The sequence below is a fragment of the Ursus americanus genome, chromosome 16 (genome assembly GCF_024610735.1).
Source record: "Ursus americanus isolate L20-20 chromosome 16, mUrsAme1.1.p, whole genome shotgun sequence".
Classification (NCBI taxonomy): domain Eukaryota; kingdom Metazoa; phylum Chordata; class Mammalia; order Carnivora; family Ursidae; genus Ursus; species Ursus americanus.
The window spans coordinates 46,630,174-46,644,380 of NC_142142.1; the positions used below are offsets into that span (position 1 = coordinate 46,630,174).

Sequence of the window (14,207 nt, forward strand, 5' to 3'; positions counted from 1 at the left end):
TGGAGAAGTTTGGAAGTTTAGTGCATGTTACTGATAATACATGTCCTACTAAATATATATATATATATATATATATATATATATATATATATAAATTTTTTTTTTTTAAATCCTTAGTCTATGGTATTTGAATCGTCTTTGTCCAGGTGCGACTTCCTCTCCTGGTTGTGATTTTGGATGGTCGAATTAAGTCATTTGTGGAAAGATGGGAAGTGAGCAAATTGCCCCAAGGCGTGACCTCATTTGGGGAACACATCTTGAAAATGTATTTAATGCTCTCTGTGCTCGGAGACAATGGGTCAGGGTTTGGGGTGCTCCTAACTGACCTTTGGCTCGGGAGAAATGGGGGCTGCCTCCTCTGATCCTCAGCTAGGCTCAGAGTGAAAAAGAGAAGCGGATGCTATCGATGAGTGCACAGGCTGCCTTACCCCTGATATTATGTCTAAAAATACATCCACAGAGAGGCAGGCATATGCTCGCGCCTTGGTGTGAAGGAGCTCTCGCCTGTGTGTCTTGCTCTACCCATCTAAATTCTGGAGTGAGGAGTTAAATTATTCCGGAAGCCCTGCCAGGTTTTGATTTGCCATTGTCTCTGCTTCTTCGTTGCCTTTGAATGGGACCCTTGATACGGGGCTTTCAGAGACCAGCCGGTGCTGATGGGGTCCGTGACTTGACGATGGCGCCTGCTCGTTCCCGTTGTGTTCTGTCTGAGGCATGCTTTTCTTTCCTTTTTGGGAGGCAGAGAGCCCTGGGCAGAATTGCACTTGGCACATTGCAACGCCGTTGTCACTGCTGTGGCTGTTACTCCCCTCGGCAAGCGCCAAGGAGCAAACAGGACGGTGGGTCACCTCGCCAGCTATTTAGCACTATTTCCCTTCTCCCTCTCAACCTCGTTAGGATCTCTTTCTTTCTTAAGTGACAGGGTTTGTTGGAGGGGTGGGGGTAGGGGTGGGGGTGGGGGGTGTTGCTGAGCCTCCCTCTCTCCCCCCTGCTTTATCTTGCTAGGGACCTGGGCTAGCCTCCTCTCTAACACCTCTCCGCATTGTGCAAGCTTGCTAGACTCACTGCCCGTCCCTGCAACTCCGTGTTCAGGCTCCGTGGTGGTGGTGGGGGGGGATGGGGGGTGTTCTCTGGGAGGGTGATTTCCAAATTGCTTCGCTTCTGTAGCTACCTGACAGATTAAAAGGGGTAAAGTTATTGCTTGAGCCATTTTGTCTAGGAAGAAAGAAAACAGAAATTGCTCCGTGGAGTGGCAGCCCCCAGAAGAGGGATAAATAGCGGAGGGAAATAAGGTGATACTAGGTTGCAGCTTCTGCCACAGCCCGGCTGTAAATGCATGTCTTCCGGTGAGACTTTCTGTCTTGTTTCCAGAGTTTAGAGGAGGTCGTTAACTCACAGGATGTGTGCCATACCTTGTCTGAAAATAGTTTCGATTCTCGCAAGAAGTGCTGAGGAGAGAAATGCAGCTTTTCATGCCCCAGAAAAGAGGGAAAAATCACAGATCACATCAGATACAGAGTCCACCCTTCCCCTTTGAAATTGTCCATATTCACAAGTGAGGAAGATCAGCTGTTACTTACACCTCTCTCTCTCTGCGTGTGTATTCAAGTTAGCAATATTTTGATGTCCTTGAAAACTGTAAGGCAAAGCATTGTTTTTCAAAAGGCTTTTTTTTTTGAGATTTCTGCAAAATGAGATAAAAGAATTCTTTCTATTGCTTCAGATTGTTAGCACAGAATATATCCAAAGAAAGTTACCACAGACAGATCCAAGGTACGCTGGTACTCACAACACATAAAATTAAAAAAAAAAAAAAACAACAAAAAAAAAACACCTACACACACACACTCCAGCACAAACCAGCCAATGTTAACATCCAGACGTGAATTTAAATCAAAATAATTTTATCTGTCATGGAGGAGAATTAATCTTCATACATGCTTTTCTGTAGCTGAATACTTTCCCCCTCCTCTTTTTATCACTATTTTATTAGCTTCTTTCATAAAAGCCACTGGAATGGACAAAGAACTCTACTGCATCCTTAATTTAAGTTCTACCTGCAGTTGGTAAAATGGAGCATGGATCGCATATGTCGTAAACTCTGATTTGTCACCAGGTATTTCTTTTTAGTTCAGCTTAATGCATTTCAATGATGCCAAAGAAACATATATACCTAGAGGCACTCCCATCCCTAATTATGCAGGTGGATACGTTAGTAGCCTGTAATAGCACATAGATTTGGAAGTTAAAAAGAACAAAAGGAAAGAAAGGAAAACCAGGAAAAGGTGCCGATATTTGTAGCCAGCAAGTTGCGTGATCCAGGTGCTGGAATATTTGCATGTCTTTCCACCTTTGGTCCTTCAGAGGCGTTGAGGGTCTCAGCTATTGCTGACTAATTGATAGTTGTAGTAACCGCTATAGGCTCCTTGGATTAGAAATGCGTGCAGACGTGGGTCTTGATTCAAACACTAAGGAATGCACACTCTCACTTACTTACAGGCAGAAAGTCTTCATACTAATAGAGGTGTGATGGAGATAGCAGGACATAAAACAGAAGAGAGAGAGTCAGAGAGAGAGAGAGAGAGAGAGAGAGATGGCTGGCAGCACGTATGCCCCTGCAAATAGTTCTAAAATGCGTTTGCAAAATGCAGAAGCCTTCAGCACCATCCAACAATTCAGACACCCTTTTTATTTCTTCTCTGCGGGACGCCTCCATCCAGACTATTCGCAAAAACACGGAAAAGGTGAGCGCCCTGCCATCTTAGCTCAGAATTCATCTGATTTCCTTTTTCCCCCCCTGCCTTGTATTCCTCAGTCCATTGTCCATGCATCCGATGGCAGCCGCCCTTGCTCTTGAATGCAAGTGTCACAGCAGGAGCAGAAAGAGGGTTGAGGGAAGGCATTGTCAAAGCCAGGGTCTGGCTATTGTTTCTTTGCATTCACTGCTCTGCTTTTTTTTTTTTTTTCCTGAGGCTTTCCCTTACTAGTGGCCTCTGTGCAGGAGGAGGGAGAAAATTGCAAGAGTTCATGGAGTAGTAGAGTGAAGCCGTTTTTATTGCACGCTGTTTGATAAACAGCTCAGCGATCCAGTCCACGAAATTAGGAGATAAAGCAAGAGTGGAGGGCTTTGGTGGGAGCGCGAGGGGGGTGGTCTGAGAAAATTGTTTGCTCCAGACTAGATGCCAAAGGCAGTTTCTTTGCAAGGACTTCTGTGGTGGTATTTGTCTTCTGCTGCATTTTTGGTTTTAAAAAATCATGAGAAAAGTCTTATTCATCTGTCAAGCTTTCCATTTGTTTATTTTTGTTCAGTTCAACAACTAGATGGAAATTTTAAGCAAGGCCAGATCTGCTGTTTGTGATTTGCTCAAATGTTGGAATCAGTTCAGCCTGAAATCGGTGATTGTCTTTTTCAGATCATTTAAGCTTGCATGTGAAATGTGTGTGGTAACTTTCCAATGTACGTTACAAAAAAAAAAAAAAGATGCTTTTGACCATCATTGATGTGGCTATCAGTCTTAGGAGTATGTTGTTTTGCACGTTAACCAGAGAGCTGTTCTTTTGGGCGACATTAATACAAAAGTGATTATTTGCTTTGAGCAGGCCAACTCCTCTGACAACTCCCAAACTTTTCAAAGGTCACAGAGACACACTCAAATAGATTTTTAGGAAAGTATTTCAAATGGCCATTTGACATAAGCATGAAAATGCTAGGAATTTTTTTCCAGCAACTTGAACTTCATGTAATCTATATTTCTTCAGATGAGTTGAAGTGATTAAAGCCAATTCCACGTAGAATCAGAAAGCAGATTAAATCTCAATTCCATATTCAAGCAATTTTGCCAGAAAACAAACTTGCAAATTTTATAAACTTAGTGGTAGCATAGAAAAATCATGTCTATGATTGATTCTCCATAGTTTTCTTCCTTCTGAATATTGTACTGCCTATACTTATGTAGAAAAATTATTTCAAATTTGATCACTTTTTTTTCTCCCTCAAGCCATCTAACTTCTCACATGAGCCCAGGACTCTTCACTCTTATCAGAAGTTGCTAACATTCAGCATTTCCATCTTAAAATGTATTTTAAGCAGAGGAAGAAATTTTTTCCTTCAAGGCACCATTCCATTTTATAACACATGCTGGTGGATTGATGTTCAATATGAGCTCATAATTTCTTTCTTTTCCAAATAATGATTATCGTCTGTCTGTGAACGTGGGGGAGCATAACTTTGGGGCTCCCTAAGAAAACACCTTAAATGAGAAGTCTGAGGATCCATGTATATTAACAGCTACTTTGGCACCCTGCAAATAAATTCCCCTCCTTTCTGTTCTCACTGCCTTGATTTAGGGGACTTGGGCCCAGCCACCCTGCCTCCTTCTTTTGTGAAGGAACATTTTGAAATGTCTATAGAAAGCAAACTTCTCGAAGAAATGCAGAACAGGGCATGGCTTGAATGCAAGTCTGAATTTAATTGCGGCCCACCCTGGTAGCACACTGTTTAATTTCCAGCACACATCTGCATGATCCGTACAGCAACTGCGGGCCAGGAATTGTGAGCAAGGAAAATTTGTCTGTGATAAAGTTACATATCTTTTGCCAAGGAACAGTCACTTGGGGTTGATTCAAAAGTCAAATTTAAATAAATGTTCCCAAAGCCTTTGTGTATGGGGAAGTTGGTATTGCTAACTTCTTCAGAGCGTTTTGAGCCAAGAGAAATGGAGAACCCCATCTTCTGACCAATCTCCTTGGGCAAAATGTGAAGTGAGGGGCAAATGGCTGAAATGTTACAAGGCCAGCTAGGATTTCCACTTTAAAATGCTGAAGACAAACAGGTTAATGGAAAGCTCGGGGTCCAAGAAGATGGAAGTGCTGTAAACAAGTTCTTTCTGCACTCCAAACAGTGCGGTTCTCCACGGAGCCCGAAGGAACGCTTAGTCCCATGGGAGAACAGACTTGGAGGGAACCCCATCTTTTAGCCTGTGCCCCCTGCAGATACTTAATTTCTGCTGGATCAACTTAAAAGGAACAACTGCTCTTGTGGCCAAGGTCAATCCCCAGATATTTTAAAGGCACAAGTTCAAGTTCAACCATTAATCCAAATACTTTACACAACTATCTGCAGTTGTTCCAGTAGATATAAAACTTGCAAAATCATACAGAAGACCTAACCTGGACATTTCTGAAAAAATGAAAACCCCATCTTTAATAGTTTACATATTGGGTGCAATGTGGTTAAAATACTATTTGTGCCTTTTATCTTCCGGACCTTAAAAATAGAAATCTTTAAAAAACAAAGGGAAGAGTAGTATCTTTGGGCATTTTGGAGGAACACCTTATCAAGAATCAAGCAAAAGATCACATATGCGTGTGTATATGATAAAAGAGGGTGCAGCTCTTCTACTTCTGTTGCCCAGAGGCTCTCATGCTGATTTAATATGGCCATTAAAATGGCAGGGGATGGCCCCAAATGCTAAACCACGTTCAATCCCCTCGTTAACTCCAAACATCTTCATTCAACTGAAAACTTCTTCTATTTCTTCCCCCCCAAAACATATGGTTCTTTGAGACTCTCCAGTGAAGTTACAGACACACCTCTCAAGGTCATCACCTTTTAAACCCTTTTGGATTTCTTTTCTCTCTTCCTAAATTTGGGGGACAGTTGTGCTATCCTTTTCTGAATGAATAGCACACCTCCTTCTACCTAACTGTATGAGGACTTCGGAGATAAAATTGCTCATTTAACTTCCTTTGTGACATAGGGGTCTAAGTACTCATAAGGAGTGTAAAACATATTAGCAAGATGAGGACTCTTGACCATGCTAATCAGCCAGCCCAACGAACTATTCTTTTGCATTTTGGGAAGCAAATAGAAAGCTCCTAATGGTTATGGATATGATGTTTTATGTTTAGGAGTTGGGTTTAAAAATAAGCAAATGTGGAGAATGAGGATGCCATCTACAAAGGATACTCTGAGCTCTATTTTCTCCGCAGATTTATTTTTTCTGGGGTTGGGGGAGGAGGTAGGTACTATTTCATTTATATAGACTTGGGATTTCCTTGAAAAATAATTATATTATTTTAACAGTTGACATTTTAAGCACAGCATAAGAATCCTAAGAATATTCTAGGAGAAGTTATGTGGTAATCCAGGGTCCCCCCCCCCATTCATTTAATGTGAAGTTCTATGTAAAAGAAACACAGATGACGTGGGGAAAATCCCTCCTCTACCCACTTCTCTGAGAGTAGATCTGGAAGGATGAGAAAAGGAGATGTAATATTATATATACAAATCCATGCATATGTAATCCATAAAATGCCTGCTTCAGGACTGCTGGCTCGAAAGTTTGTGGGAGGGTATTAAAAGGGATGTCTCAGGTTAGCCATCCTTCAAACAGTTAGTGATGTTGTAAGGCCTCTCTAACATTCTTCAATCCTTTTTACAAGTCCCCATCACATTGGGCCCTCTGTCCTTTCCTCCTCTCTCCAGCAACTGGCAAGGTAGGACTAAAATAAAGCCTGACAGGAAACTCCAGGGCCATTTGCCTCATGAAACCAGGTCATCCAAGCATCCAAGAACTCATAGAATAAATGTAATTTATTCACATTATTTAACCTCTTAAAGAAAACAGGTTATTGTCCTTGTTGCAAAACTTCTTTTCCCCCAAAATGCTGAAGTCATTTGATCGTCACAATCTAATGTACCTTTATACTCTTGAAAGGAGTGACTTTATTTTTCCCCTGACGTACATAAGGGGATACTGAGGACCAGAGAGAGTTTTGGCTTACCCAACGTTGAGAAACCGATGGTGCTGGATCATGGACCAAAGTGAAGAAACTAAGCTTTCTAGTTCAGCTCCTTGGGCCAGCATTCATCACTTTGCACAGTTACTCTTGAGATCTCAGAGCAATTCTGGGCTGGTTAGTAGGATGCAAGACTTAGCCTTCCCTTAAAAACTGGCAATCAAAGAGGAAAGTTGTTTCAATAGGATGCACTTTGCTGGTTTCAGGGACCTATTTCCTGGTAAAAAGAATCAATCTTTCTGCACATTTGAGACATTTAAGATCGTTTTGAACTTCCCTTTCTTTTCATGTAAAGCATTAACAAAGTAGAGCACGCGGACATTTGGATGGGTAATATTAGAAGCGTTGGAACTTCTCAAAATGGTTTCCACTTCCCCTCCCCCCACTACTTGCTAATCTGGGAAATGACCTAAAATGGCAGCTCAGCGTGGTGATCCTCACTGGGGCCCGTCCTGATGAAGGCTAGTTGTTTTGGATATGTCACATCACTTCATTTTATACCACTGAAATGTGGTGGTATGGATAATCAGAATCATTTAAGCCCAGACTCATCTTTTTTTCTGGTATCAGATTTCTTAAGACAAATCTGAACCAGGGCCTCAATTCTTGATACTTCATTTCATTCCTCTTGATGGAGCCTTAAATTATGGCTCATCACACAAATGACCTCACTGTAGAAAGACAATCATCTATCCTCGATTGTAGAAATTGGAGTAATCATGACTCTGGGGACTTTTAAATAAAACCATAAAATGTGAATTCAGGTTCACCAATATCCCTATGTCTTTTAATTAACAAGTGCAGGGTCATTATTTTTATTTTTATTTTTTTTAAAGATTTTATTTATTTATTTGACAGAGATAGACACAGTCAGTGAGAGAGGGAACACAAGCAGGGGGAGTGGGAGAGGAAGCAGCAGGCTCCAGTGGAGGAGCCTGATGTGGGGCTCGATCCCATAACGCCAGGATCACGCCCTGAGCCGAAGGCAGACGCTTAACTGCTGTGCCACCCAGGCGCCCCAGGGTCATTATTTTTTTTGCCTCTGAGTAATTTCACACACAAACCTACCTGGAAAGAAACTCTAAAATTTTTTGACCTGTCTGCTATTTTGACGGCAGCCATGCTTTCTGTCCCTCCTCCCAGTCTGTGTGCTATGACCAATGTTGTTGGACTTGTTCTTTTTATTTAACTCAAGTTAATGGGATTTCCCAACTTCTAGAAAAATGGTTTCTTGGGGGTTGCTCGCTAGCTAACAATATTTTGAATGATGGTTTCAGCTAAGTTGTGCCTAAGCTTTCAAAATGGTTACACAGTTTATAAACTTGTAAAAGGGTATTTGTGTGATTTTACTTAAATGTGGAGAAAAAAAGAGACTTTATCATGTTTAGGCCTTTAAAAAACATGGTAATTATTATTACTGTGTGAAGGAAAACATACCACACATTGTTTTTTAATAATAAGGTGTGATTGAATTTATGCCCATAAATATCCTGATATTTTGGTGTATTTTTTAAAAACAAAATTTCAAAAATTTCAAAATTTCAAAACTCTTCAGTTGTGGATAAAGTAACGTTAAAAGTTGTCGTTATCCAGCAGGCCTGTGTACTAACACACTGAGCAGTGATCCAGCTCTCAGCTTTGAATAGAACTTGTCACATAAGTAGGCATTACTTTTAATTTTCCTGAGAATTTTTTTTCTGTGTCCCCTCTATGTTTATTTATTTATTTATTTTGCTTCTGGACGAGGTTAACATGATATATGCCAATCTGGTGAACATACTGGGACAACTGGAGAGGAGCAAAATTGCTGGTATTTGGCTGGGTAAATAAGCCGGAAATTAGAACAGTGACAGATCCTTGTTTTTGGTGACTTGACTTGAAATGCCAGGATAGATACAGAACATCGGCTAGGGTTGGGGTGTAGCCCTGAAAGGCTCAATCCGTCCTTTTCTGGAAACACAACTGAGAAGGGCACTTCAGCCTCTCAACTTATTCTGGAACATTCCATAAGACTATGTCAATTGACAAATATTTGCTGAATGCTTGCTCTCAGTCCAGGGCTGGAGGAGGTGTCAAAAATGTAAGAGTGGTAAAAGATACAGTGAGGATCCCTGCAAAGAAACAACAGTACATTCAGTTTAGTTGTTCTGGAACATTGGCAAGTAGAGCTATTTGTCAGACGCTGTGCCGTATGCTACAGGTAAGAAAGAGAGAAAAATATGGTTCGTACCCCCAGTGAAGTTACAGTCTTAGTTAAGGACGTGGACTCATCAACAGATAGTTTCAGTAAAAAATGGTATATGCAATGTGCTATGGTATAGCAAGGCATCGCCACTTCTTAGAGCTGGGAAAGCCTGACGAGGGGATGATGTCTAATTTGAATTTTGACCGAAGATTTATTTATTTAGTGGAAACTAAAATTCTGCAATATTGCTTGGTACTAGGGATTCAGAGAAAGATAAGACGGTATCTATCTTTGAGGAGATCACGGTTTAATTTAGTAGACAAACAGGTCAGGAAACTCAGCACACACTCACATGTACACACACACACACAAACACGTAGAGTGCAATAGGGTGTAACTGTAACAGAGTGAAACAATTATGTAGGAGACCAAAAGAAAGACTTGTAGCTTTTTGGAGGAAGTCGAGGGAGGCAGCCTACCCAAACTGGTGGTCAGTAGGTTAGCACTGTGAATAGAATGATGTGAAGGTGCAGAAGAGGGAACGGCTAATTCTGCCTGGAAGAAGAGAGGGATTGGTGAAGACTTCATGGAGGACGTGGCATTGGTTTGAGCACTGAAAGTTAAGTGGGATTTCTTCAGGTAGGGTTAATGAGATGAGAACAAAAGGGAATTCCAAGATGATACGGTGTGAATCAGAGAAGAGAGGTGTGAGAAGGTATGGTGTGTCTAGGGCAACATGGTCTAGTTGGTTTGTCTGGAATCTACTGGGCTGGAAGAAATTAGAGGAAATCAGGTCAGGAAAGTGGCCTGGAGCCATGGGAAAGCCAGGTTAAAGAATCTGTTGTTTGTTCCTAAAGGGCAGTGAGGAGCTGTGTATTACTGGAAATTTTGAAAAGGAATTTGGTCAATAGAGGGAGAAAGGATTGGAGAGGAGAAAGCTTAAAACGATGGTGCTCAACGGTTATGGGCAATATGTCAGAATAATCTGGGAAGCTTTTGCAAAATACACAGGCTGTTTTTTCCCTCCCTAGTCTTCTGCCTTTTCCCTCACCTCAGTCAAGTTTCTGATCTGATACAGGGTGATGGGAAGGCAAATAAGGATATTTTGAAAAGCTTGCTAGGTGATACTGATACATCCTGCCCTCCGCCATTGTTTTAACCCAGTCAAGAGATGCTCATGGAAGGCTGTGACAAAGGAGAGGAGAGAGATGAGAGAATGATACACATAAATTGGGAATAATAGGATGGATTGGAGGTGAATATATTGGAGAGGAAACATGATAAATACTTGAGTATCTAGTGTAAGCACCTGAGAAACCATGAACTGGAATGAGCCCCAGGAGAAGAGCAGCGTCTTTGCACAAGATCATAGATTCAACTTGATACTCGTAGAATTTGAGGTCCCTGTGGGCAGTTAGTAACAGAAGAAGCTGGAGTTCAAGAAAGCTAACAGCCATACATACCTGAGTTAACTATGAAGCAATAGAAAATACCATGTAATATTTTAAAAAGGCAATAAAAACCCAGAGACAAGGAAGATTTGTATTGGCTGGAACAGATGGATAAGTCTTCATGGAAAAGTAAAACTTGAGTCGCATCTCAAAGCATTAATAGAAAATTCAACTTCAAGAAATGAGATTAAAAATGGAGATTATTTGCAAAAAAGTATGGGAGGGAGAAAGAAAAATGCTGTTTTGAGAGGGCAGAACAGTGATATAAATGGCTTAATAATAAAACTTAATATAGTCTCATTTATTTCTCACTCCTAGCTGGAATCATTATTATTTGCAATTTATAGATGAACAAATGAGTTCAGAGAAGTTAAACAAATGACCCAAATGGTTCCAAGGGAAACAGTGTGACTTGATTCTGGAGCCTTTAAATCTAGAGTCTTGTTCTGATCCATTAGGTTGTGTGTCCTTGAAGGCAGGGTTCATTTTTACATATTCTTAAATACCTCCTGGCTAGCATGTAGCCTGAAACTCTCAATAACTATTTGCTGAATTAAACTTCTCAATTTTTTTGTGTACCAGTTTAATTATTTACCATCTATACTTAAGGCTAATCATGGAACGTAACATTGTAGGACCAGAAAGTACCATGATGATTTTCTAATCCAATCAGCTCATGTTATAAGGGAGCAAGTTAAGTCTCAGGAGAGGAAGTAACTTACCTAGAATTTCACATCCGTGTCACATCTCGTATCATAAAATCTCACATCTCCTATCAGCAGCGTGAATCAGGACCTCCATCTCCACTCTTTCTTCAACTAGGGTTTATCTTGCATACCATTGAATCCAAAAGAGTCTTATGTGCAAAGCGTGAGGCTGTCCTTCCTCCTCTGAGCTCTACGGAGTTAGATGGAAATGAGACATGTGGATAGGACATAGAAGGTTCTTTGATAGGTAAGATCTTTGGCTATCTTTTTAATCATCCAGTCTGATCATTGTATTTAATGGCTCGAATAAGAGAAGGATGACGCGGGATTCAGACATGGGATTTAGTGAGCAACACATCTGAGAAAACAACAGTAAGTAAGAGGTTAAGGGAAGTAGTAAATGTTTCAATGTGTTGTGATCGGATGCTATGGAGTCACCTTTGTTTTGCTATTTTTTTTTAATGGAAAAACAAAGTCTCACCTGCCCAGAACAGACAAGGAGCAACGCCATCCCCAGGCTGGAGAACTGACAAGGGAGTGGTGCGAGCCATGGCGGGAAGGGTCCACGGCTGGGATTCAGGACCTCTGAGGGCCCTAGCAGGCTGTGCGGTGTGGGGGCTCTCCCAGGTTCCTCATCTGTAAATGAGAGGATTAGATTAGATTTGGCTAGCTTTTGTTTGTCACTCGCCCCTTCTCAACTAACCCCCTGCCCAAAGCTAATAAGCGTCTCCTTCCCAGCGAGGGAGGTGAAGGAATAACTTGAGCCTGCCCTGCACTACCGTGAATGCTAGTTCCTAAGGGCGAGCAGAGTCTCTGGGGCTGCATGAACATTGAGTGGCAGACTCCTTGCTCAACCAGCACCACAAGGGTCCAGATGGCCTCTCTGGGCCTGTCAGCCTGATCTTCTGGGCCCATCCCCATACACCTGTCCTCCTGACTGGACTTTACTCTGGCCTTCTTTGCTTTACTTCAACTTGACATTCTTGCTGATGACCATTTGTTGACCTCACTCTTCATCTGCTTACCCTATCCTGCTCCTCGCATTATATCCCTTTGATTTTTAATGCACCTTTTTAAAAAAATATTAAATTTTTAATTAACATGTCATGAAATTGACTTGTGTGAGTATACAGTTCTATGAATTTTAACACGGCTATAGATTCACGTAATCATGACCAAAAGCAAGATCCAGAACAGTTTCATCAACTCCAAAATATTCTTTCATGCTCTTCCTTTGCAGTCATACCCTGCCCTCACCCTTGGTCCCTGACAATGCTGAGATATTGAAACTCTTCTATAAAGGGAATCATGCAAATGGAACTTTTTGAGAATGGCTCCTTTCTCTCAACATAATGCCTTTGGGGTTCATGGACATTGTTGTATGTAGCCATAATTCACACTTTTTTTTTTTTTTTTTTTTTTAATGCTGAGTGGTTTTCCATCATATGGATATACCACATTTGGTTTATACATTCACTGGTGGTAGGACATTTGGATCGTTCCCAGTTTGGGGTGATGACAAATGGAGCTACCATAAATATCTATGTCCGAGTGTTTGCATGGGCATAAGTTTTCTCTTCTGTAGGGTAGATCCCCAGGCCGGGGAGTGCTGGGTTGACCCCCTTCATGTGGATTTGCCTCCCACTTAGGAACTCAGTTGGCCCTACCGTGGGACTCCTGACGCTGACTCATACTCGCTGCCTTCCCACTTCCTCAGAGGAGAAGGCCCGTCTGCCAGTGCTTTGCTGGCTCCATGTCCTCGTCCCACCCCACTTTCTGGCTAGGGGCTCCCAGCAGGTGATCAGACTAGAGCCCATTTCCATTAGTCTAAATCTCTCCCGGCTCCGGATTTGCCGGGAATCGGGAATCGGATTATTGCCCTGACGCTGTAGTACCCTCTGCTGGCTGATTGGCCAAGCTGGCTTTCAGCCTGCGCCGAGGGCACAGCGGTAGGTGCAGTGGGAAAAAGACAAGTGAGTCGGGGAGGGAGGTAGTGGTGGCACACTACCATTGTAGTGACAGCCTGACAGGGACACTTCATGTATTTGATGCTACACATATAGATAAATGCTGTAATATTTTTGTGGAACCCTACAATATTGTGCTTGTCTTCTCAATTGTAGGCAAAGATGGGCTGTCTGGAAAGCTGGACTCAGCCTGGAGCCTGCTACCCAGATTGCTAGTTTGTGAAGACTTCCGCATACAAATGACTCAGATGGAAACATTCAGAAATGATCTTGGAGGGCCATCTGGTCCTTGCTGGTTCTAAAAGCTTCATTCAGCCTGGTGGATGGATCCAGTAGAAAAGATAGTGAGGGCCCTTCATTGAGGTTTAAATACGTTCCACGAACCGGGGCAAGAGGCTGACTTTGGAACGAGCCCAGGCAGATGCCCAGGGGCCGACTGATGGCTCCTCCCCCTTCTAGGTCAGTGGAAGTCTGATGAGTGTTTAATTGATGATCATGCATGGAGACTGCGAACACACACACACACACACACACACACACACACACACACACACACACACACAGAGTTTGGTGTCATCGGGGAGCATGTGTTACTTTGTTTGGGTGTCTGAAATGGGTGGGAATAAGGCTGACCCAGCAGGTCAGGCAGTGAGGTCTATCAGAGCCCTGGGATCACGCTGATGTGTCCTATTTAATTCGCGAAGACAGTGCTGCCAAGCTGGCATTGGGGACAGCGGTGCTGATGCGCTGGCCGTGGGCGCTGGCTGGCCGCTTGCCTTTTGACCTGAGGTATGGCCGCATGTTCTGTGGCCAAGGGACGGGGAGTGTCTCCTCACTGGGAGGCTACCAGGCTTCGATAGGGATGGAGTCCTGTGCTCTCAGCCTTGGCTGCAGGCCCCGACCAAGTCCAGACAGAGACTGGGCATGTAGTGAGAGGGACACCGAGCACCAGGGAGCATAGGTTGGAGACTCATCCGGCCAAGCCTGCGAAGAGGCAGTCCCTGTTGAACCTTTAGTTCCTCTGGGCTCTAGCTTTCTCTTCTGACAGCGGTGTGAGGGGAGGTGGGTGCGCTTCCTTTAGCTTACGCAGACAGAA

The 14,207-nt window shown here is 42.6% G+C and overlaps 1 protein-coding gene across 22 annotated transcripts in view; it reads left to right on the forward strand.

The window, feature by feature from the left end:
- Positions 1-314: 314 nt before the first annotated feature.
- The window catches only part of LOC123792676 (uncharacterized), a 205,638-nt gene continuing 191,745 nt past the window's right edge, over positions 315-14,207 (forward strand). For 10 of the 22 annotated variants that reach the window (XM_087868337.1, XM_087868341.1, XM_087868342.1 and 7 more), the window contains exon 1: positions 322-839. In XM_087868337.1, the coding sequence (XP_087724463.1) occupies positions 614-839 (226 nt within the window). In that variant the 5' untranslated portion in view covers positions 322-613. Of the gene's footprint in view, positions 840-1,199; positions 2,745-14,207 lie in introns of those variants that run through there. The other 12 variants (XM_087868349.1, XM_087868351.1, XM_087868350.1 and 9 more) reach the window with 8 other exon arrangements.